This window comes from Hevea brasiliensis, chromosome 18 (genome assembly GCF_030052815.1).
Source record: "Hevea brasiliensis isolate MT/VB/25A 57/8 chromosome 18, ASM3005281v1, whole genome shotgun sequence".
In the NCBI taxonomy this organism is placed as follows: Eukaryota; Viridiplantae; Streptophyta; class Magnoliopsida; order Malpighiales; family Euphorbiaceae; genus Hevea; species Hevea brasiliensis.
In genome coordinates this window covers 33,901,348-33,928,091 of record NC_079510.1, presented here as the reverse complement: position 1 = coordinate 33,928,091, position 26,744 = coordinate 33,901,348, and the positions used below count along the sequence as shown (strand labels likewise).

The window sequence follows — 26,744 nt, the reverse complement described above, 5'->3', positions numbered from 1 at the left end:
CCAAGTCTTTTGGAAAGCTTCCAAGTCAACCAGAAAACCCAAGAGAGCAGTGTCAAGCTATTACTTTAAGAAGTGGGAAAGTTATAAATAATGAGAAGAGTGAAAAAAATGAGAAAAGTGAAAATAGTGAGAAGAGAGAAAATGAGAAAAAAACTGATGAGAGTGAAAAACAAGAAAGTGAGAAAGAAAGTGCAGAAAAATGTAAAGAGAAAATTGAAGAGAAGGAAGAGAAGTATATACCTCCAGAGCCTTACAAACCACAACTTCCCTTTCCACAAAGATTTCAAAAAGCCAAGCTTGATAAGCAATTTGGAAAGTTCTTAGAGGTTTTGAAGAAGCTATACATAAATGTGCCTTTTATTAATGCTCTTTCACAAATGCCCTCTTATGCAAAATTCTTAAAAGAAATTCTCTCAAATAAGAGGAAACTTGAAGACCATGAAACTGTAGCTTTGACAGAAGAATGCAGTGCTATCCTCCAAAGGAAACTTCCTCCAAAGCTCAAGGATCTAGGGAGTTTTTCAATTCCATGCCACATTGGGGAATCATGTTCTGCAAAAGCTTTATGTGATTTAGGGGCTAGTGTTAGCCTTATGCCCCTCTCCATTTATGAGAAGCTCAATATGGGAGATCTTAAACCAACCCACATTTCTCTTCAGTTAGCTGACAGATCAATTAAGTATCCTGAAGGGATTTTGGAGAATGTGCCTCTGAAGGTTGGGAAGTTCTATATACCTGTTGACTTTGTCATCTTGGACATGGAAGAGGATTCTAATATTCCAATTATCTTGGGAAGACCATTTCTAGCTACAGCAGGAGCATTGATTGATGTTAAGGGAGAAAAATTGACTCTTAGAGTTGGTGAAGATCAATTGGTTTTCAATATTAATAACACTATGAAGAAGCATCATTCTGAAGCTGATACTTGTTTGAGAATTGATATCATTGATGAGCTGGTTGAAGAACACTTCAGAAAGAGATATCCAGAAGATCCACTTGAAAATTTTTTGGTTCATGGAGGAGGCATAGACTATGACAACCCTCATGTGGCTGCATATGCTCGACATCTAGAGGGAAGTCCACCATTCATTTTCTGCTCCAGTTTTTCAACTCACACAAAAGGAAATAGTAGAATCTAAGCAACCATCATTCAAGGAAGAAGATGCACCTAAGGTAGAACTTAAGCAACTTCCTTCTCAGCTCAGGTATGAATTTCTTGGCACTAATAACACTTATCCAGTAATTGTAAATGCAAACTTGAGTACTTTAGAGGCTGATAAGTTGTTAAGAATGTTGAGGCAATTTAGGAAAGTTTTAGGATATACCATAGATGACATTAAGGGAATAAGCCCACACTTTTGCATGCATAGAATTATTTTGGAAGAAAATTGTAAGCCATCTATTGAACATCAGAGGAGGTTGAACCCAAATATGAAAGAAGTGGTTAAAAAGGAAATTTTGAAGTTGCTTGATGTAGGGATCATATATCCTATCTCAGACAGTACTTGGGTGAGCCCAGTACATGTTGTCCCAAAAAAGGGTAAAATGACAGTTGTCAAAAATGAAAATAATGAATTAATTCCCACCAGAACAGTGACTAGTTGGCGAATGTGCATAGATTACAGAAAATTAAATATTGCCACTAGAAAAGATCATTTTCCACTTCCCTTCATTGATCAAATGTTAGAAAGACTGGCTAGGCATTCTTATTTTTGCCATTTAGATGGATACTCAGGTTTTTTTCAAATCCCTATCCATCCAAATGATCAAGAGAAAACCACTTTTACTTGTCCATATGGAACCTTTGCTTATAGGAGGATGCCATTTGGGTTGTGTAATGCACCAGCTACTTTTCAAAGGTGCATGATGGCAATCTTCTCAGATTTCATTGAAGATATAATGGAGGTTTTTATGGATGATTTTTCTGTTTATAGATCTTCATTTGACATATGCTTGGCTAACCTTTCTAAAGTTTTGCAGCGATGTGCAGATACTGACCTTGTGTTAAACTGAGAAAAGTGTCATTTCATGGTTCAAGAAGGGATAGTGCTTGGACATTTGGTATCTAACAGAGGAATAGAGGTTGATAAAGCCAAGGTTGAAGTGATAGAGAAGATGGCTCCTCCTACCAATGTCAAGGGAATTCGAAGTTTTCTAGGACATGCCGGGTTCTACAGACGCTTTATTAAGGATTTTTCTAAAATAGCCAAACCTTTGTCTAATTTGTTAGGTCATGACATACCATTTGTATTTGACCAAGAGTGTTTGGATGCCTTTTGCAGGTTAAAGCAAGCTCTTATCACTGCACCAATCATGCAACCGCCCGATTGGAGCCTACCTTTTGAAATTATGTGTGATGTTAGCAACTATGCAATTGGAGCTGTTCTTGGTCAAAGAAAGGACAAAAGGGCTTATGCTATTTATTATGCTAGTAGAACACTGGATGAGGCTCAAACAAATTATGCAACAACTGAAAAGGAATTCTTAGCAATTATCTTTGCATTGGAAAAGTTCAGACCTTACATTATTGACTCAAAGGTGGTTATATTTTCAGATCATGCAGCCATCAGGTATTTACTCCGTAAAAAGGAGGCTAAACCTAGGCTCATTAGGTGGATTCTGATGCTACAAGAGTTTGATTTGGAGATTAGAGATAAGAAGGGAGCTGAAAATGTAGTTGCGGATAATCTTAGTAGGTTGAAATTGGATGATGAAGAAATGGATGAAGTTCCTATTGATGAGTTTTTCTTGGATGAACAACTTTTCTCTCTTGTTGCTAAACTACCTTGGTATGCAGACTTGATGAATTATCTATCTTGTGGAGTCTTACCTCTAAGAATGACATGGCAACAAAAGAAAAAGTTTTTGCATGAGGCAAAATTTTATAGATGGGATGATCCTTTACTCTTTAGGAGATGTTGTGATGGTTTAATAAGAAGATGTATTGCTGATGAGGAGACACAGAGTGTTATGCATCATTGCCATGCTTCTAATTATGGAGGACATTTTGGAATCTCTAAAACAGCTAGTAAAATTTTGCAAGCAAGTTTCTTTTGGCCAAATCTTTTTAAGGATGTGAGGAAATTTGTGTTGGAATGTGATAAATGTCAAAGGAGTGGAAATTTGTCAAAAAGAGATCAAATGCCCCTAAATGATATTCTTGAAGTGGAATTATTCGATGTCTGGGGAATAGATTTTATAGGCCATTTCTTCCTTCATATGGTAATAAATACATTCTAGTTGGAGTTGACTATGTGTCAAAGTGGGTGGAAGCTATTGCAACTCCAACTAATGATGCTAGAGTGGTAGTGAAATTCTTGAAGAAATTTGTTTTGAGTAGATTTGGAGCTCCAAGGGCTGTAATTAGTGATGGGGGTTCACATTTTTGTAATAAGCAATTTAAGAGCTTAATGAGGAAGTATGGTGTAGTGCACAAGATAGCTACCCCATACCACCCTCAAACTTCAGGACAAGTCGAAATTTCTAACAGAGAACTCAAACATATCTTGGAGAAAATAGTGAGCAATTCTCGGAAAGATTGGTCTGTCAAACTAGATGATGCTTTATGGGCATATAGGACTGCTTACAAAACCCCTATAGGAACTACTCCCTTTAGGTTGGTGTATGGTAAGTCTTGTCATTTACCTGTGGAGCTAGAACATAGAGCATATTGGGCCATTCAGACCTTGAATTTTGATCTCAAGCAAGCTGGTGAGAAAAGGCTATTGCAACTTAATGAGCTTGAAGAATTGAGGATGGATGCTTATGAAAGTGCCCGTATTTATAAAGAAAGAACTAAAGTTTGGCATGATAAGCATCTTAGGAAAAAGGAATTTAAAGAAGGTGATTCAGTTTTGTTGTTCAACTCAAGATTGAAATTATTCCCTGGAAAACTTAAATCAAGGTGGACTGGTCCATATAGAGTTTCTAAGGTTTTCCCTTATGGAGCAATTGAAATTTGGAGTGAAAAATCTGTGAATTTTAAGGTCAATGGGCATAGATTGAAACATTACATAACTGGAGACCCAATAAAGGGAGCAAGCTGTTACAAGCTCTCTGATCCCTCACCTCTTTTTAGTGAAATGCATGAAGAGTTCAGCTAAGGACTATAAATTAGCCCTCTTGGGAGGCATCCCAAATTCTCTTATTTTGCTTTTGTTGATTTACTTTTATTTACATTGCTTTTGCTTTTATTTTAAATCTCCCCAAATTCAACTTTTGACATTATTGAATCTTGTCCCTTGTAGATGTATTTCAATGGAGGAAGGTTGGTAAACTGTTGGGGAGTGACTCTTAATGTGAAATTATGTCCTTCAACTCTCCCAAGATTGATTTACTTTTGCTGCATAACCTGTGCAGGTTTGCTTCTTGGCTTATGCAGAGAAATGCAATTTTCAGCAAGGAAGGGTCTGCAGCACATGGCTTATGTTTTTTTGTGAGGTTGGGTGTGTAACTTTTAAGTATTTATGCTTATCATGTTAATATGATGGTAAGTGGGTCATTTTTGTAGTTTTGAGCTTATTTGGGTTGTGAGATTCAAGGTGGACATACTGCATTTTCTTGGCATAACTTGGGGAGTCCATTCTCATTTGTGGATAGATGCAACTTTATGCAGATTTTATTGAGTCTTAATGTGCTAAATGTTGATTTGCAGAATTTGAATTGAAATGGCATGATTCACAAATGCCTCTTATGCAGAACTCACTTCTACAAGCTTGCATGATGCAATTTTGATGGATTTTGTATATATTGATGTGTTTTTGGTGACAATTTCTCATGATTTATGCTTCATAGAATTATATTTCATCATTCTAGGGTATTTTTCACACTTGCAAATCATTTTCAATTGTAATCTCAATCTTGTTGAATTGTGCATAAGTAACTGCATAACTTATGCAGTCCTGCATAACCATAATTTTTGCCATTTTTCATCTCTGCTGCAATCTGCATAAGGATGTGCATAGCTTATGCAGTTCTGCACAACCTCATGTTTGCCAAATTTCACTTCTGTCGAGACTTGCATAAGTGAGCGCATAACTTATGCACTCTTGCATGACTTCAAATTCTGCTTTCCACTTTCTGCCGAAATCTGCATAAGGGAGCACATAGCTTATGCACTTCCGCATGACCACACTTTCTGGAAATCCAAAACCTGCCGAGACTTGCATAAGGGAGCGCATAGCTTATGCACTTCCGCATGACCATCTTTTCTGGAAATCCAAAACCTGCCGAGACTTGCATAAAGGAGTGCACGGCTTATGCACATTTGCATGACCACATTTTCTGCACTTCTCTTTCAGCCGAAACCTGCATAAGAGAGTGCATAACTTATGCACACTCATTCTCCCCTTATGCAGTTTTACACAAGTCCTGTGCAAATCAAAAAAATTTTCGGCACCCACTTTCCCACCTCCCACTTCCCGTCTTTTCTGTTCACGCCTTTCCCCCCCACATCCATTTATCCCGGCATTACTCTTCCTCTTCCTCTCCACTACTCTTTTTGCCGCCCTTTACCCTAGCACTCCTCTGTCCCCTTTTACCTTCTCCATCACCTCCTCCATTTCCATCGTTGACAACACCATGGAATCGCCTCCTCATTCCCCTCAAACCTCCCCTCTCCAAGTCTCGCCCTTGGCAATGCGGCCTCCCAACCCCGATTCGCCTCCACAACAAACACCTCCACCACCTCCCACAGCCACCTATAAGAGGAAAATCTGGTCGAAATCTACCCGACCCATGGCTTCTGCACCACCTCTCACAAAACGCAAAGACCCACCCACCACTCCACTTTCAGAGCCTCCACCCAAAAACCCCAAAACTTCAGCCTCCACACGACAGGGGGCTGGCATTTCTACCTCTACCCCACAAGCCAAATCACCCTCTTCCAGCACAAAGCAACCTTCAGCAGCAACACAGGTATCTAAACTACCTTGGCCCCTTCCTGATGCAGCTCACAAGGTAGCCTTTAAGAGACTTAAGGACAGGAAGGTACAACCCATAAGGTACATTTCTGCGGATGCCCTCCAATCAGTTGGTTTATTTGATAATGTTGTTGCCTACCTTGATGGTTTGGGTTGGATGGAATTTGTGCATAAACAAGAACTAGTTTATCTAGCTCTAGTTTTGGAATTTATTTCCTCATTTTCTGCTACTATGAAATTGCATGAGATAGATTACAAGCCAACTATGAAATTTAGATGTTTGGGGCAAAATAGAGAGCTATTATTAGACCAATTTCATAGCATTTTTGGGTTTGCAATTGATGGACTATTTAGGGTACCATATACAGGGGTAGAGATAGCAAATAAAGGTGTTTGGAATGCTGCTCAGTTTTGGAGGATTATCACAAACCAACCTCAGAGTTTTTCTGTTGGCAGATCCAAGACCTCTCAAATACTAGACCCTGCACTTAGATTTATCCATAGACTTATTGCTAGCACTATCTTGGGCAGAGGAACTAATTCTGGTGCTGTTGGAAAATCTGAATTGTTCATGCTCTGGTGTGCTTTTCACAAAGTCAAAGTTTCTCCTGGTTACTTCTTTTGTGAGCATGTGTTACATATTGCCACCAAATCCATAGGTGACATAGTCATGGGTGGGCTCATAACTGTTATAGCCAAGCATTTTGGTTTAATCCGGAAGAGCATCCACTACCAGCACTTTCAGACACTCTATATTTTGATGCTACACACCTATCCAAAACTGGATTCAGTTTGCCACCTTCTGACACTGCACAACCAGCAGCAGACACAAGACCCACTGCACAACCAGAGGCACAATCTGTCAAACCAGTCCAATAGCATTCTGCTGAACCTACACCACCCACTCAGTCTGCACAGGACATCCTAGCAGATTTTGCACAGCCTACACCTTCTGCAGCTGGACCCTCTTCATCCACAGCACCTCCTCCCTTCAACACTAAAGCCTAATTCACCTATCTTGAAAGGCTTAGTGATGATATATATTTTGTGGATAGAAAGCTTGAATCTGGTCTTGATACCCTCAAGAATCGTCATGATCAACTCTTTGATTTTGTCATGGAAACCAGAGATAAGCAGAAAGAATTAAAAGAGATGATGAAGCAGCTCATGGTTTTTCTGGGAATGCCACCTCCACCTCCATCACCTCCTCCAGAACCACCCCTTCGACAGCAGCCAGCTCCAACCAGTCCTTTAGCAGCATCTTTGGACAAGGGCAAAACAATAGAATTAGATTAGTTTTTATTTTGCTTTTGTACAAACTTCTAGGAGTTTTTCTTTTTGAATGTGCTGAAACAATTTTAGTTTGCCTTGAATTATGTTTTTCTTGAAGTTCTATTGGATGGCTATTCCATTAATTTTTTTATTGATTCTCATTGCCTTTACTGCCCTTTTGTGCATACTTGTCCATACACTGTATATATTTGCATGCTTCTACTGGTGTTTGCACATTTTTCCTTGCTAATCATCATGCAGCAGCTTTTGAATATACTGCACAGGCTGTCAATCCCCTTATGCAAATGTTCTGCATAGCCTGTGCAGTCCTTATTGCCACTCATGCAGAACCGAACAGCTTATGCACCCTCCTTATGCACCTGTTCTGTACAGCATTTTATTCTGCATAACCTATACAGCTTCTTATGCATCACCATTATCTCTTGAATTCTCATCTGCTCTATACCAGGTAACTCTTTCTTTTTGCTCTTAAATTTCACAATTCCTGGTAATTCCTCTTTACTTTGAGTTTTGATAATGCACTGCTTGAGACATTGAGGACAATGTCTAATTTTGAGTTTGGGGGTGTGCATTTTGACTTTTGCTATATTTTTCACATATTGAGTATAGGAACATCTCATCCCATTCCATTTACATATACTGTAAATATTTTACATATACATCCATACATACATATACATAACACATTTACACACACATTATACATCACTTAGAAATTGTACACATTGCACACAAACAGATTTCCCCCATTTAGTTAATGCATTGCTCATTTTTAGGAATCATGCATCATGCATTAAAATCTTTTGCCAAATCCCTTGAGTATTGAAAAGTTGCCTATGAGAGTGATTTGACTTACCTTTAGTTGGGTTTGTGGATTGAAAGTTTCCTAAGAGGTGCAAAGTTTTGAAGTGTCTATCCCTTGCCTATATCTTCTTAGCCAAAAAGCCACCCAACTAGTCCTTTAGAGATTGGAGTGTTTAGAGGGAGTTATTGGATATAAGATAGTCAAATGATGTCTCACCAATCCTAGAACAAATTTTCTAAACCTTTCAAGGTGAAATACCAGCTTGTACTTGAAAAGAGAGATGATTAGGCATTCTTTGATTTAAACCTTCTCATTTTAAACCTCTGGCCCTTTTCCTAATTAAAATTGACCCTTGCAAACCCCTTTGAGCCTTTTTATTCCTAATTTTTCTTGAAACCCTTATTGCTACCTAACCAATGAACCAAACACTCTAACCCTTTTCATGAGAATAATTATTTATAATATTAGGTACATAAAAAAAAAGAGAGAGAGAGAAAAGCATAAAAATACAATAAAAGGGAGAAGAAATGCTTGTCATCTTGTAAAAGTGCTAGTATATGTGCTTTTCATTATTGTCATTCAAATTGAAAGAAATCCACCCAAAGTATTAAAAGGAATGAGTTTGGGGGTGGCATTTTTAGGGACAATCATCAAAAGAAAATGCAAGATACAAGTTTAAAGTATCAAAATGTCCCTGATGCATACATTTTGCATAATCATTTAGGTTTAATTTCATAGCCATTTTATTTGATTATTAGTCACTTTTAGCTAATTTCATTTGTTATTTAGTTAGTTTTTCATAATTGTCAAATTTGGATTAATTTGTAAATTTTACTTTGTTTTGTAGGAAAAATGGTGTTTTTGAAGGACTAAAAAGAAATTTTGTCATTGAGGAGTAATTTCTACAGCCAAAGATGTCAAAAACAAGTTTCAAAGTTGAAATATGCATTGGCCAAATTGCGCATAACTTGCCGCATAAGTTATGCAGTTCTGCATAAGGAGAAGAACCTGTCCTAAGCACTTGCCGAAATCTGCATAAGTTGCCGCATAACTTATGCAGATTCGTGCCCCCCTTATGCAACCTCACAGAATTGTGCATAACCTATGCAGTCTTGCACCTCGCTCATGCAGTTTCGCATAAGAGAGCCAGAAACCAGCCGAAAACTGCATAAGGGACTGCATAACTTATGCAGTCCACTTATGCAGTCCCACAAAGACTTCATTAATGAGCTGGCAGAAGATTCCCTCAGAAAATCTCACCTCAAACACACCATTTTAGGGCTCCTTGTCAGAAAAAAAAGTTATAAATAGCCCCTTATCCCATTTTAGAAAGAGAGGAAAGAAGGAAGAAAAGGGAAAGGAGAGGGCAGCAGCTAAAGAGTCACAATCGTCTCCCACACCATTTCCAACCAGATTTGGAGATTTCTTTCTTTTCTTGCACTTTTCCTACCTTTCTAGTATTGGGTTTCTTAGTTCTTAGTTTAGATTAAAGCTTTATTTCCATATTAACTCAGAATATCTTGTAAATATTATGGGTAGTGAGTAGTTTTCATTTGATTCTAGAGTAAGGGTTGTAATATTTGAGATATTTTGTGGATTTTGATTGGTTAATCCATATTTTGTGGTCTTAATGAGTTTTATTCATTTCTTGTGTGCTTAATGACATGCTTAGTGTAGGATCCCATTAAGTGATGTTCTTAATCCATGGTTGAGGCACCGAAAGGAGAAAGCCTTGTGATAGATAATCAAGAAATTGGACTTAATTAACTTAGATCTAGAAATAGACTAAGGATTAAGAGGCTTTACAGATTAATTAAAGAACTTAATGGGTCTTAATTAACTCTAACTCCACGAAAGTAGGATTAGATTGATTGAGACACTCTTTGTCTCACTCGAAAGGGTATTCAAATGATTTAAGAATTAATCTCCTTAAAACCCGTAAGTTCCACAAGATCGGATAACCAATTTAAAATCCCAAAATAGCTTGAATATGAAATCCCGAACTCCGGAATCGCCTTTTTATCATTGTTAATTTCTAATTGAATTTAATTACTTGCCATTCTAAATCTTGCCATATTTGAATTTGCTTGTTTCAATTTGATGCAAATTTAGTTAAATCATTACATAGTTGAATAGATTATTAATTTTGCCCGTATAGATTTCATACTCCAATACCCATCAATTTATTACTTTAATTTCAAAAATAGTTCAATTTAGTCAACTTTTTATATCAAAAATTCAATCATTAACACAACTCCTCGTGGGAACGATATCTTTTCTATATTACTTATACGACCCGTGCACTTGAGGTTGGGCCACATCAAGTTTTTGGCGCCGTTGCCGGGGAGTTGTTTGTTTAAGATTGAATTCTTGATTATTTTAGTTGTTTATAGATTTATCTTTGTTATCTTTTCATTTTGTGTTTGTTTGTTCTTTTTTAGGTACTCTTAATCTTTTATGAGAAGAGCTAGAAGCACAAGTGACACATCCTTATTGTTTAATCCTGAAATTGAGAAATTTTTTAAAGCCAACAAGAAAGAAACCAGAAAAAGGAAAGAAGCTTTGAGAGAAACTGAATTAGAAGCAGACATGGCTGACGAAAGAATCAGAATTGGTGGAGGTAATGCTGGAAATGGTCGAAACAATGAAAATGCAGCCCAAGGTGAAGAAGTTGTAAATGCTAATGTGCCTAGGGGAAGTATGATGGATCATGCTTTTCCTCGTTTTGATGACTTGAGAGAAAGTATAGCAAGACCAAGAATTGATGCAAATAGTTACAAGATGGATTTTGGAGTACTACAAATGATTCAGAATTCTCAATTTGGAGGACATCCTTCTGAAAATCCACACACACATCTAAAGAAGTTTGCTATGATTTGTGATATGCAAAAGCAACCAGGAGTGTCTGATGATGCAGCAAGATTGAAGCTATTCCCATTCTCTTTGAAAGATAGCATTGGATTGGCTTGATTCTTTACCTCACAACTCCATTACAAATTGGGAGCAACTCACTGATGCATTTCTTGCACAATATTTTCCACCTAGAAAAACTCAAGAATTGAGGAATCAAATGACAGCTTTTAGACCAAGAGAAGATGAAACTCTCTATGAATCATGGATGAGATGGAAGGAATTAGAGAGACAATGCCCACATCATGCCATTCCAAAATGGATGATAAATCAGAATTTTTACACAAATGTCACTCCTGCAATTAGAGGGATTATTGATGCTTAAACAGGAGGAGAATTTATTATGAAGCATGAAGATGAAGCTTATGAGCTATTGGAGAAAATTGCAAAGAATACTCATCTTTGGAGTAGTCCAAGAGGACCAGCTCCAACTCAAAAGAGGCAAGCTGCTGGAATGTATGACCTTGATCCATTCAACATGATTAATGCAAAGTTTGATGCACTTACAAATGTTTTGGCTAAGAAGATGGAAGATTTAAGTATGTTGGTTAGTTCATCATCATCTGGAAGTTCACAACAAGTTGCTTATGCAGAGGGAACTACCAGCTGTGGAGTAGACTATGGAGAGCAAGCTGCGTATGTTGGTAATTATGGAAACAAACAAATGGGGAATCCTTACTCTCAAACTTATAATCCAACTTGGAGGAATCATCCCAACTTTTCATGGGGAAATCAGCAAAGTCAAGTTCCAAATCAGAATTTTCAACCACAACAGCAACAAGGAATTCCATATCAGCAAAATAGGCAACCATTGCCTAATTTTCACAGAAAAATATGAATCCTCCACCAAAATAGCAAGAACAAAGTTCCACCACAGAGGCTTTATTAGAACAGATTCTTGCTAACCAAACTAAGCATGATGAGGAGATGAGAGAGATGAAAGCAAGGCTAGAATAGATGCAAACACATAACAGAATGTTGGAAAATCAGATTGCACAACAAGCATCTTCCTCAGGTACCAAGTCTTTTGGAAAACTTCCAAGTCAACCAGAAAACCCAAGAGAGCAGTGTCAAGCTATTACTTTAAGAAGTGGGAAAGTTGTAAATAATGAGAAGAGTGAAAATAGTGAGAAGAGAGAAAATGAGAAAGAAACTGATGAGAGTGAAAAACAAGAGAGTGCAGAAAAAGGTAAAGAGGAAATTGAAGAGAAGGAAGAGAAATATATACCTCCAGAGCCTTACAAACCACAACTTCCCTTTCCACAAAGATTTCAAAAAGCCAAGCTTGATAAGCAATTTGGAAAGTTCTTAGAGGTTTTGAAGAAGCTATACATAAATGTGCCTTTTGTTGATGCTCTTTCACAAATGCCCTCTTATGCAAAATTCTTAAAAGAAATTCTCTCAAACAAAAGGAAACTTGAAGACCATGAGACTGTAGCTTTGACAGAAGAATATAGTGCTATCCTCCAAAGGAAACTTCCTCCAAAGCTCAAGGATCCAGGGAGTTTTTCAATTCCATGCCACATTGGGGAATCATGTTCTACAAAAGCTTTATGTGATTTAGGGGCTAGTGTTAGCCTTATGCCCCTCTCCATTTATGAGAAGCTCAATATGGGAGATCTTAAGCCAACCCACATTTCTCTTCAGTTAGCTGACAGATCAATTAAGTATCCTGAAGGGATTTTGGAGAATGGGCCTCTGAAGGTTGGGAAGTTCTATATACCTGTTGACTTTGTCATCTTGGACATGGAGGAGGATTCTAATATTCCAATTATCTTGGGAAGACCCTTTCTAGCTACAGCAGGAGCATTGATTGATGTTAAGGGAGAAAAATTGACTCTTAGAGTTGGTGAAGATCAATTGGTTTTCAATATTAATAACACTATGAAGAAGCATCATTCTTAAGCTGATACTTATTTGAGAATTGATATCATTGATGAGCTGGTTGAAGAACACTTCAGAAAGAGATATTCGAAAGATCCACTTGAAAATTGCTTGGTTCATGGAGGAGGCATAGACTATGACAACCCTCATGTGGCTGCATATGCTCAACATTTAGAGGGTAGTCCACCATTCATTTCTGCTCTAGTTTTTCAACTCACACAAAAGGAAAAAGTTGAATCTAAGCAACCATCATTCAAGGAAGAAGATGAACCTAAGGTAGAACTTAAGCAACTTCCTTCTCAGCTCAGGTATGAATTTCTTGGCACCAATAACACTTATCCAGTAATTGTAAATGCAAATTTAAGTACCTTAGAGGCTGATAAGTTGTTAAGAGTGTGGAGGCAATTTAGTAAAGTTTTAGGATATACCATAGATGACATTAAGGGAATAAGCCCACACTTTTGTATGCGTAGAATTATTTTGGAAGAAAATTGTAAGCCATCTATTGAACATCAGAGGAGGTTGAACCCAAATATGAAAGAAGTTGTTAAAAAAAAAAATTTGAAGTTGCTTGATGCAGGGATCATATATCCTATCTCAGACAGTACTTGGGTGAGTCCAGTACATGTTGTCCTAAAAAAGGGTGGAATGATAGTGGTCAAAAATGAAAATAATGAATTAATTCCCACCAGAACAGTGACTAGTTGGCAAATGTGCATAGATTAAAGAAAATTAAATATAGCCACTAGAAAAGATCATTTTCCACTTCCCTTCATTGATCAAATGTTAGAAAGATTGGCTAGGCATTCTTATTTTTGCTATTTAGATGGATACTCAGGTTTTTTTCAAATCCCTATCCATCCAAATAATCAAGAGAAAACCACTTTTACTTGTCCATATGGAACCTTTGCTTATAGGAGGATGCCATTTGGGTTGTGTAATGCACCAGCCCCTTTTCAAAGGTGCATGATGGCAATCTTCTCAGATTTCATTGAAGATATAATGGAGGTTTTTATGGATGACTTTTCTATTTATGTATCTTCATTTGACATATGCTTGGCTAACCTTTCTAAAGTTTTGTAGCGATGTGCAGATACTGACCTTGTGTTAAACTGGGAAAAGTGTCATTTCATGGTTCAGGAAGGGATAGTGCTTGGACATTTGGTGTCTAACAGAGGAATAGAGGTTGATAAAGCCAAGGTTGAAGTGATAGAGAAGATGGCTCCTCCTACCAATGTCAAGGGAATTCAAAGTTTTCTAGGACATGCCAGGTTCTACAGACGCTTTATCAAGGATTTTTCTAAAATAGCTAAACCTTTGTCTAATTTGGTAAGCCATGAAATACCATTTGTATTTGACCAAGAGTGTTTGGATGCCTTTTACAGGTTGAAGCAAGCTCTTATCACTACACCAATCATGCAACCACCCGATTAGAGCCTACCTTTTGAAATTATGTGTGATGCTAGCAACTATGCAATTGGAGCTGTTCTTGGTCAAAGAAAGGACAAAAAGGCTTATGCTATTTATTATGCTAGTAGAACACTGGTTGAGGCTTAAACAAATTATGCAACAACTGAAAAGGAATTCTTAGCAATTGTCTTTGTATTGGAAAAGTTCAGACCTTACATTATTGACTCAAAGGTGGTTATATTTTCAGATCATGCAGCCATCAGGTATTTACTCCGTAAAAAAGAGGCTAAACCTAGGCTCATTAGGTGGATTCTGATGCTACAAGAGTTTGATTTGGAGATTAGAGATAAGAAGGGAGCTGAAAATGTAGTTACGGATAATCTTAGTAGGTTAAAATTGAATGATGAAGAAATGGATGAAGTTCCTATTGATGAGTTTTTCTTAGATGAACAACTTTTCTCTCTTGTTGCTAAACTACCTTGGTTTGCAGACTTGGTGAATTATCTATCTTGTGGAGTCTTACCTCTAGGAATGACATGGCAACAAAAGAAAAAGTTTTTGCATGAGACAAAATTTTATAGATGGGATGATCCTTTACTCTTTAGGAGATGCTGTGATGGTTTAATAAGAAGATGTATTCCTGATGAGGAGACACTGAGTGTTATGCATCATTGCCATGCTTCTGATTATGGAGGACATTTTGGAATCTCTAAAACAGCTAGTAAAATTTTGCAAGCTGGTTTCTTTTGGCCAAATCTTTTTAAGGATGTGAGGAAATTTGTGTTGGAATGTGATAAATGTCAAAGGAGTGGAAATTTGTTAAAGAGAGATCAAATCCCCCTACATGATATTCTTGAAGTGGAATTATTCGATGTCTGGGGAATAGATTTTATGGGGCCATTTCCTCCTTCATATGGTAATAAATACATTCTAGTTGGAGTTGACTATGTGTCAAAGTGGGTGGAAGCTATTGCAACTCTAACTAATGATGCTAAAGTGGTAGTGAAATTCTTGAAGAAATTTGTCTTGAGTAGATTTTGAGCTCTAAGGGCTGTAATTAGTCACATTTTTGTAATAAGCAATTTGAGAGCTTAATGAGGAAGTATGGTGTAGTGCACAAGATAGCTACCCCATACCACCCTCAAACTTCAGGACAAGTTGAAATTTCTAACAGAGAACTCAAACATATCTTGGAGAAAACAGTGAGCAATTCTCGGAAAGATTGGTCTGTCAAACTAGATGATGCTTTATGGGCATATAGGACTGCTTATGTCACACCTTACCCCTCTGTAAGGCATAACATGATCCTGTAGAATACCTAATGAACTATCGAACTTCACCTACCGATAGCTCATTAAGTACCCTACAAGGGATTTTAAAACAATTTTCTTATTTTTGATAAGTGGTGAGCATTTTCTAATAAGTATTTAAAACATTTAGTTAAATTAAAACTAGTTAATATTTTTGGTCCATTTTATTTTTTTCGCAAATTTTATAAAAATTTTGGCAGAGTTCTGTCTGTATTTTGAGAAAACAGTTCTTCAAATACCTGTAAAAAGCACTTCTAAAAATTTTTCTCAACCACTACTTCAAATTCTCAATCAATCTCAAATCTCAAGATTCCACAATCAACATTTCTCAATTTCCAAAATTCAATAATCCTCAAAATACTAGCAATTCATCTCATTCAAATTAAATAAAATAGTTCCACTCATATTTCATTAGAGACAAAACAATTTATATATATACATCATTACAAAATTTACATCAAAGGAAATTCAAACTAAATTTTTATTACAAACTTCATACAAACTTTGTACAAGCTGCTCAAGACCCATTTTACATGTCCATACATTTATGTGCAATACATACATCAAAATAAATATTTACAGGCAGGGTATAAATTATACCCGATAACTCCCAATCTGATAAATCCTCAATCCTCAGCAGCTCAGTCTGCTACTTCTCTAGTCTCTATATCTGCGACAACAATAAGAGCCATCGCTGAGTACTAGGACTCAGTGGTGCACAACATACTAAAATAATCTTTATGCAAAACTTAAATCACATTTATTCAAAAATTTGACTGAACATGAAAATTAAATACAAGTCATGCGTCATGAGATTTTAATCCCAACACTTTCATTTTGAAGTATCAAATCACATTTCATAAAACCCACAGTTAGATCATGCCATTCGAAACAAATAGAATCTCAATAGCCAGAGGCTAAAGAGAAATCACATCACAAGGCTAGCTAGCTCAAATATATGGATATCCATTCACATCCTCTTCTACTGGCACACCTCAACACTTCTCCAGAGAAGGAATCAAAATTTGAAACTAATTACCCCCACTAGTCGTGCTAGTGAGGTGTTCAAATATATGATCATGACACTGTGGTTTCAAAACTTATCTTAACAAGTTGCTAAACATTGTCATTTCAAATATACACAGTAACTTTCACAATTTAAATCAAAACATCATAAATAAGGTCACAATACTTTTAACAATTCAAAGCAAAGGTAAAATGCATATTTCATTCACTTAATCAATGAATTTTAAAGCATAGTGATGTTGTGCACAAACCTCAAGCGAGTCGCCTCTTGGCCTTGACTCGGTTCCTCGGGTTCTTTCCCGGTATTCTTTTCAACTGAAACACACAATTTTACAGTGTTTCAGTACCATAACTTAGCATAAATCCAAAAATAAATTTAACTTCACTTTTACCTAGCTCTAACGTGCTAAACTCGACGTTTTTGAAATTTTGTGTTTTGGGGTTACTATTCACTATACTATTCAAGTCAAATTGTTGACTTTCTAAGGCTTAATAGGTATGGAAATTCCAACTTCACCCACATACCACATTTTGGTCACTAAAATTGTTGGTTTTGATTGTTTATTCAAATTCTAGGTCTTTTAAGCAAAATTGAAAATTTTCAGTTTTGGTGCCTTAGGTTGCACTGTTCCATTGGTCATTTTACTATTGGAATTTGACAAAACTTTCTTCATAGAAAATGTTCCCTATTGTCTTAAGTTTATTCTCCTTTTTGAATCACCCCAATTGGAGTTTTGTAGCTCAAGTTATTTCCAAAATACGGTTACTGTTCATGCTGCAGATTTTAGTTCTGGCAGATTTATTGATCCAATTTCGTTCAGCAATTTGATAAAGTTAAGTCCATAATTTGGTCTAATTTTCTTCATATGAAATGTTCTACTATGTCTTAGGTTTCCATCGGTTCAAGAATCGCTTAAGTCGGAGTTTTCTAGAGAGAGTTATAGCCATTAAAACTTTACTGTTCATATGGTAAATCTACAGTCTTGCAGATTCAATGATCCAACTTTGCTCAGTAATTTGATTGGGTTAATGGCATAATTTGGGTTGGTGTTCTTCATGAAAGTTTTAGGTCTATATCCCATCTAACCACTGGTAAAATTTCAGGTCATTTTGACCTGTCTAGCTTAAGTTATGACCAAATGAACAAACACTGTTCATTTGGTCAGTTTATACAGGGCAGCCTGCAATTTTCCAACTTTAGTCAATTTGTTCACTAGGTTTTGGTCACTTTTTGGGCATGCTTCCTAAATGAAAATTGTGTCATTTAGTGTCTATTTTCATTCCCAATTGGTCTCATACCAATTGGACTTGTAAAATTTCATTTTTGGTCCCTCAAAGGGACCTTGGTCATGCTGCCAGTAGCATGACCACACTCAACCCGAATTTGGTTTGGGTTCAAACACTTCTAACACACCTCAATTGGTCACAAATGACCATTATTCAACTCAAATAAGGTTAACTACATCATATGGCTCATTCACAAATTTTTCTCCCCAAACCCTAGGTGCCAAGAACCCTAAATTTTCAACTTCTCAATTCTAAGCAATTCAAGGCAACATCAACCTATACATCATATAAGCATCACTAATCAAGCTAGAAGGCATGTTTAATTAAATCAAAACACATCAATTCCATAAACTTCCATGGCTGCCAAAAATTCATTATTTCCATACAAGCATCAATTCTTCCATTTCATATGAAATTTCAACTCAACTTCACTTAATTAAACTAAAGAAAAAGATTAAATTAACTTACCTCTCTTGTGAGATTTCCTAGCTAACCCACTCTTCACTTTCTTCCTTCCTATTCTTCTTCAATCTTCTTTTCTAGGGTAACTTAGAAGCTTTTTAAGATTTAGAGTTGAAATTTGTGGAAGAAGAACTAAATTTTTCAAGCTTTAAAAGCTTGTTAACGGAGGAAAGTGAGGGTGAGGAAAAGAGAGAGGTGAGTGACGGGTTGAGAGATAAGTTTTCTCCTTTTTTTTTTCTTTTTTTTTATGCTTCTTTTATGTCTTATGAAAGACCAAAAATCAATTTAATTAAATATATTAATTATTATTTTTATGGCATCATGCATGATGTCATCACCTTTTTAACTTTTCTATTTTCTTTTTTTTTTCTATTTATTTTTCTATTAGTTCTTTAATTTAATTCTCGATTCTGAAATTTTCTTTTCTCCGATTTTATTTGACAATTAGGTCAGGAGTTAGCTCTCGGGGTCAATTGACCAAATTGTCCCTCGCCGGTTCATCCCGGTTTGCAAATAATTCAATATTTCTTCCGGCTCCCTGACCTAATTATTTGACTGACTTAATAGTTCTTTTTCATGATTTTCTCTTTTCCATTGTGTTCATAAGGGTCCTAAGGACCGCAGCGTCACATTTTACGGTTCGAAATTTGAGTTTAAAATGACTTCGCAGTCCTTCCCGAGAAGGTCACCCATCGCTGTGACTCTCGGCTCGTTTAACTTCTTATGTTCTGTTTTTCTTATTTATACTTAACTAATTGGCAATTACTAATTATTTGTATTTATGGCTTCTCCAGTTGTCTTAAGTGTGGTTCTAATCCCCTTAATTTTCCGGACCGACACCGATCACTGGAACAGTGAAATATACCAGGCTATACAAATAGGGGTGTTACAGCTTACAAAACCCTTATAGGAACTACTCCCTTTAGGTTGGTGTATGGTAAGTCTTGTCATTTACCTGTGGAACTAGAACATAGAGCATATTGGGCCATTCAGACCTTGAATTTTGATCTTAAGCAAGCTGGTGAGAAAAGGCTGTTGCAACTTAATGAGCTTGAAGAATTGAGGATGGATGCCTATGAAAATGCCCGTATTTACAAAGAAAGAACTAAAGTTTGGCATGATAAGCATCTTAGAAAAAAGGAATTTAAAGAGGGTGATTCAGTTTTGTTGTTCAACTCAAGATTGAAATTGTTCCCTGGAAAACTTAAATCAAGGTGGACTGGTCCATATAGAGTTTCTAAGGTTTTCCCTTATGGAGCAATTGAAATTTGGAGTGCAAAATCTGGGAATTTTAAGGTCAATGGGCATAGATTGAAACATTACATAACTGGAGACCCAATAAAGGGAGCAAGCTGTTACAAGCTCTCCAATCCCTCACCTCTTTTCAGTGAAATGCATGAAGAGTCCAGCTAAGGACTATAAATTAGCCCTCTTGGGAGGCATCCCAAGTTCTTTTATCTTGTTTTTGTTGATTTACTTTTATTTACATTGCTTTTATTTTTATCTTAAATCTCCCCAAATTCAACTTTTGACATTGTTGAATCTTGTCCCTTGTAGATGTATTTCAATGGAGGAAGGTTGGTGAACTGCTGGGGAGTGACTCTTAATCTGATATTTTGTCCTTCAACTCTCCCAAGATTGATTTATTCTTACTGCATAACCTGTGCAGGTTTGTTTCTTGGTTTATGCAGAGAAATGCAATTTTCAGCAAGGAAGGGTCTGCAGCACATGGCTTATGTTTCTTTGTGAGGTTGGGTGTGTAACTTTTAAGTATTTATGCTTATCATGTTAATATGATGGTAAGTGGGTCATTTTTGTAGTTTTGAGCTTATTTGGGTTGTGAGATTCAAGGTGGACATACTGCATTTTCTTAGCATAACTTGGGAAGTCCATTCTCATTTGTGGATAGATGCAACTTTATGCAGATTTTATTGAGTCTTAATGTGCTAAATGTTGATTTGCAGAATTTGAATTGAAATGGCATGATTCACAAATGCCTCTTATGCAGAACTCACTTCTACAAGCTTGTTTGATGCAATTGTGATGGATTTTGTATATATTGATGTGTTTTTGGGTGATAATTTCTCATGATTTATGCTTTATAGAATTACATTTCTACATTCTAGTGTATTTTTCACACTTGCAAATCATTTTCAATTGTAATCTCAATCTTGTTGAATTGTGCATAAGTAACTGCATAACTTATGCAATCCTGCATAACCACAATTCTTGCCATTTTTCATCTCTGTTGCAAACCGCATAAGGATGTGCATAGCTTATGCCATTCTGCATAGCCACATTTTTGTCAAATTTCATATCTGCCGAAACTTGCATAAGTGTGTGCATGACTTCAAATCCTGCATTTTCTCTTTCTGCCGAAATCTGCATAAGGGAGTGCATAGCTTATGCACTTTTGCATGACCAACTTTCCTGCATTTTCCACTTCCTGCCGAGACTTACATAAGGAGAGTGCTCGGCTTATGCACTTCCGCATGACCAATTTCTCTGAATTCCAAAACCTGCCGAGACTTGCATAAGGGAGCGCATAGCTTATGCACTTCCGCATGACCACATTTTCTGGAAATCCAAAACTTGCCGAGACTTGCATAAGGAGAGTGCACGGCTTATGCACTTCCGCATGACCAACAATTCTGGAAATCCAAAATTTGCCGAGACTTGCATAAGGAGAGTGCACGGCTTATGCACTTTTGCATGACCACATTTCCTACACTTCCATTATTAGCCGAAACTTGCATAAGTAGCTATGCACTTTTGCATGATCAATTTTTCACACTCTTTATCTTCCACCGAAACCTGCATAAGAGAGTGCATAAGTTATGCACACCCATTCTCCCCTTATGCAGTTTTACACATGTCCTGTTCAAATCAAAATTTTTTTTTCGGCACCCACTTTCCCACCTCCACTTTCCGTCGTTCCTGTTCACGCCTTTCCCCCACAACCATTTTTTTCTCGGCATTATCTTTCTTCCCCACTCCTCTTTTCGCCGCCTTTGCCCTAACTTCCCTCTGCCTCTTTTACTTTCTCCATCACCTCTTCCATTTCCATCGTCGATAACCCCATGGAATCGCCTCCTCATTCCCCTCAAACCTCCCCTCTCTAAGTCTCGCCCTTGGCAATGCGGCCTCCCAACCCCGATTCCCCTCCACAAGAAACCCCTCCACCACCTCCCACAGCCACTTATAAGAGAAAAATCAGGTCCAAATCCACCCGACCCATGGCTTCTGCACCTCCTCTCACAAAACGCAAAGAACCACCCACCACTCCACTATCAGAGCCTCCACCCAAAAACCCCAAAACTTCAGCCTCCACACGACATGGGGTTGGCGTTTCTACCTCTACCCCACAAGCCAAATCACCCTCTTCTAGCAAAAAGCAAACATCAGCAGCAACACAGGTATCAAAACTACCTTGGCCCCTTCCTGATGCAGCTCACAAGGCAACCTTTAAGAGACTTAAGGACAGGAAAGTGCAACCCACAAGGTACATTTCTGCAGAGGCCCTCCAATCAGTTGGTTTATTTGATAATGTTGTTGCCTACCTTGATGGCTTAGGTTGGATGGAATTTGTGCATAAGCAAGAAATAGTTTATCCAGCTCTAGTTTTGGAATTTATTTCCTCATTTTCTGCTACCCTGATATTGCATGAGATAGATTACAAACCAACTATGAAATTTAGATGTTTGGGGCAAAATAGAGAGCTATCATTAGACCAATTTCATAGCATTTTTGGGTTTGCAATTGATGGACTATTTAGGGTACCATATACAGGGGTAGAGGTAGCAAACAAAGGTGTTTGGAATGCTGCCCAGTTTTGGAGGATTATCACAAACCAACCTCAGACTTTTTCTGCTGGCAGATCCAAGACCTCTCAAATACTAGACCCTGCACTTAGATTTATCCATAGGCTTATTGCTAGCACTATCTTGGGCAGAGGGACTAGTTCTGGTGTTGTTGGAAAATCTGAATTGTTCATGCTATGGTGTGCTTTTCACAAAGTCAAAGTTTCTCCTGGTTACTTCTTTTGTGAGCATGTGTTACATATTGCCACCAAATCCATAGGTGACATAGTCATGGGTGGGCTCATAACTGTTATAGCCAAGCATTTTGGTTTTAATCCGGAAGAGCATCCACTACCAGCACTTTCAGACACTCTATATTTTGATGCTACACACCTATCCAAAACTGGATTCAGTTTGCCACCTTCTGACACTGCACAACCAGCAGCAGACACAGAACCCACTGCACAACTAGAGGCATAATCTGTCCCACCAGTCCAACAGCATTCTACTGAACCTACACCACCCACTCAGTCTGCACAGGACATCCCAGCAGATTCTACACAGCCTACACCTTCTGCAGCTTGACCCTCTTCATCCACAGCACCTCCTCCCTTCAACACTAAAGCCTTATTCATCTATCTTGAAAGGCTTAGTGATGATATATATTTTGTGGATAGAAAGCTTGAATCTGGTCTTGATACCCTCAAGGATCGTCATGATCAACTCTTTGATTTTGTTATGGAAACCAAAGACAAACAGAAAGAGTTAAAAGAGATGATGAAGCAGCTCATGGTTTTTCTGGGAATGCCACCTCCACCTCCATCACCTCCTCCAGAACCATCACTTCGACAGCAGACAGCTCCAACCAGTCCCTTAGCAGCATCTTTGGACAAGGGCAAAACAATAGAATTAGATTAGTCTTTATTTTGATTCTATTCAAACTTCTAGGAGTTTTTCTTTTTGCATAACTGAAACAAATTTAGTTTGCCTTGAATTATGTTTTTCTTGAAGTTCTATTGGATGGCTATTTCATTAATTTTTCATTGATTCTCATTGCCTTTACTGCCTTTTTGTGCATACTTGTCCGTGGTGTACGAAAATCCACAAGTATACGGGTCGTCTTAAGTAATAAAGTGATGAATCAAGTATCGTTCCCACGAGGATTTGCTATTTGATTACTAAACTATGAATGAAGCGATTATTTGGGCTAATGATTAATGAATAAATGGTAAATGTAAATGAGCAAGGTAAATTGATTAATCTAATTGAAATGGGTAAAGAGCAAACAAATAAATTCTAATTCTAGTTCGCAATTAAACTAAAATTAACAATGGGTAATTTAAACGAAAGTCTAATTATGGTAAAAGTGATTCTAGAGTTGGGGGTTTATGCATAAATTAATTGGGATTTGTCTTGGGCATTCCAATTTTTAGGGAAAAATAGAGTTTGAAGGAAATTGATTCTAAATCCCTTTGATATCTTTTTCAAGCAAATCAAAGTGTGTTCTAAAATAACCAAACCTACTTTCGTACGTATTTGATTACTTTAAAACCCATTAAGTTTTGTAACCAATAATTAATTCCTCTTAAAGTCCTAGTTTATTTCTAAATCTAGGTGATTTTAAGTTCCAATCCATGATTACCCATCAATGACTTTCACCTTTCGGTCCTTCAATCAAAGATTAACACAATACCCAATGGGTACCAACATTAGGCAAGTAAATCAAGCACACAAGGAAGGAATCAAAACTCATATTCATATAAAATAAGGAAATACCCAGTCCAAATCCACAAATTAATCTAAAACATATTTCCCAACTCTGAAATCTAAAGAAATTACTCGCTCATGATGGTATTTACAAGAAATATTGATGGAAAAGTAAAGGAAAACATGATAAGAGGACTGAAATAGAAAAACCCAGGTGGAAGAACCAAAGTCTCTGGTTTCTGGAGCTCCAAAACTGGTGCAGTAGCTCCTCCCCAAAAGAAAATGGCGTCTCCTCCCTTTTCTCTATTCTATTTTTCTTTCCCTTTTTTTTTTCTTTTTCCTTCCTCTTATGGCAAAAATAAGGAAATGATGAATTTATATGGTCCCTAAAAGTAAATAAAAGACAAGGAGTGGATAGGAAATGAGGTATAAAATTATCCAAGTCAGCAGCACTATTCACGTTCTGGGCATTCTGCTTAGGGTTCGGCTTAACCCTAAGCAGCTTCTTAGCAAATTTTAGCTTCTGGTCGCACTGTCTGCTTAAGGTTAAGCAGACCTTCAGCAAATCTCGGCAGACTTAGAGTAGAATGGACTCTTCTACTGGTGCTTGACTTGTGCTGCTCCTTAAGTACTGCCGCTTTACCCTAAGCATGACTTTAAGCAAAGTCTCAAGCAAATTTCGGCTAGTTTGCTCTTTCAAGGCTTGATTTCTTCAACTTTCCTCCATGCTTAAAGAACTTCAAATCTCTTCAAATTATTTCCTATTGCACTCATTGATCTTCGATTTGCCACAAAATCCTATCAAAACAACAAAAATTATGAAAATCAAATATAAAGTATCTAAAATTAACAAATAAGATAAAATAAAGCTAAAAACATAAAATATACTAAAATATGAGGGCAAAATGGATGCAAAACTACCCTAAAATGCCTATATGAATTGAGTATAACAGTCCGTACACTGTATATATTTGCATGCTTCTACTGGTGTTTGTACATTTTTCCTTGCTATATCATCATGCAGCAGCTTTTGAATATACTGCACAGGCTGTGAATCCCCTTATGCAAATGTTCTGCATAGCCTGTGCAGTCCCTTATTGCCACTCATGCAGAACTGCACAGGCTGTGAATACCCTTATGCAAATGTTCTGCATAGCCTGTGCAGTCCTTATTGCCACTCATGCAGAACCACACAGCTTATGCACCCTCCTTATGCACCTGTTCTGTACAGCATTTTATTCTGCATAACCTATGCAGCTTCTTATGCATCACCATTATCTCTTGAATTCTCATCTGCTCTATACCAGGTAACTCTTTCTTTTTGCTCTTAAATTTCACAATTCCTGGTAATTCCTCTTTGCTTTGAGTTTTGATAATGCACTGCTTGAGACATTGAGGACAATGTCCAATTTTGAGTTTGGGGGTGTGCATTTTGATTTTTGCTACATTTTGCACATATTGAGTATAGGAACATCTCATCCCATTCCATTTTCATATATTGTAAAAATTTTACATATACATCCATACATACATATACATAACACATTTACACACACATTATACATCACTTAGAAATTGTACACATTGCATACAAATAGATTCCCTCCATTTAGTTAATGCATTGCTCATTTTTAGGAATCATGCATCATGCATTAAAATCTTTTGCCAAATCCCTTGAGTATTGAAAAGTTGCCTATGAAAGTGATTTGAATTACCTTTAGTTGGGTTTGTGGATTGAAAGTTTCCTAAGAGGTGCAAAGTTTTGAAGTGTCTATCCCTTGCCTATATCTTCTTAGCCAAAAAGCCGTTCAACTAGTCCTTTAGAAATTGGAATGTTTAGAGGGAGTTATTGGATATAAGGTAGTCAAGTGATGTCTCACCAATCCTAGAACAAATTTTCTAAACCTTTCAAGGCGAAATACCAGCTTGTACTTGAAAAGAGAGATGATTAGGCATTCTTTGATTTAAACCTCCTCATTTCAAACCTTTGGCCCTTTTCCTAATTAAAATTGACCCTTGCAAACCCCTTTGAGCCTTTTTATCCCTAATTTTTCTTGAAACCCTTATTGCTACCTAGCCAATGAACCAAACACTCCAACCCTTTTCATGAGAATAATTATTTATAATATTAGGTACATAAAAAAAAAGAAAAAAAATACAATAAAAGGGAGAAGAAATGCTTGTCATCTTGTAAGAGTGCTAGTATATGTGCTTTTCATTATTGTCATTCAAATTGAAAGAAATCCACCCAAAGTATTAAAAGGAATGAGTTTGGGGGTGGCATTTTTAGGGACAATCATCAAAAGAAAATGCAAGATACAAGTTTAAAGTATCAAAATGTCCCTCCATTTTTATGTGTTTTGTAAATTATGCTAGCACTTGACAATTTTCATTGCGTATTTCTCTCCTCCATATATATATATATATAAAAAAGAGAAAAAATAATAATAATAATAAAATAAGAAGTGTACCTTATGTTGTCAAGATTGAAAATATTCTCATGCTTTGAATCCTTTTTACCCGTTTTTCCTCTTAGCCTCATTTTGAACCCCATGGCCCTATTACATCCCTAAAAAGACCTTTGATCTCTTGATAGTACTTGCTACATTAGTGGAGATAGGAGTAGGGAATTTGCCTATGGGATTGGAAAACTATCCATTCATTCATTTAATTCCATCATTCTATATAGAGACACTTTGACTATTGATTGTCCTAGAATTCCTTTTGAGCATGACTTTCTCTTTTGATTGGTTGGTTTTGGAATTTTGAATGATAATTGACTTGATGGCTAAGCAGTGAAAGCTTGGATAGGCATTAGATTCTTTGCATTTTGAAGGATGGGTATATGGATTGCTGGTATGGCTAAATGGGTGTTAAGTTACTTTAATAGGTGATTTTCATAGCTCTTTGGATAAGACACCCCTAAAAA

At 36.9% G+C, this 26,744-nt stretch overlaps 1 protein-coding gene and 1 non-coding gene across 2 annotated transcripts; one reads left to right on the top strand and one right to left on the bottom strand.

The window, feature by feature from the left end:
- Positions 1 to 11,074: 11,074 nt before the first annotated feature.
- On the bottom strand, positions 11,075 to 11,181 carry LOC131176276 (small nucleolar RNA R71). The gene has a single exon (XR_009146399.1). It is a non-coding gene; the product is annotated as a small nucleolar RNA R71 (small nucleolar RNA).
- A 10,264-nt stretch (positions 11,182 to 21,445) lies between these two features.
- Positions 21,446 to 22,588, top strand: LOC131175859 (extensin-like). The gene is made up of 2 exons (XM_058140535.1): positions 21,446 to 21,810; positions 22,522 to 22,588. The coding sequence occupies exons 1-2, from the start codon at positions 21,446 to 21,448 to the stop codon at positions 22,586 to 22,588; spliced, it is 432 nt and encodes a 143-aa protein (XP_057996518.1).
- The last annotated feature ends 4,156 nt before the right edge of the window (positions 22,589 to 26,744 follow it).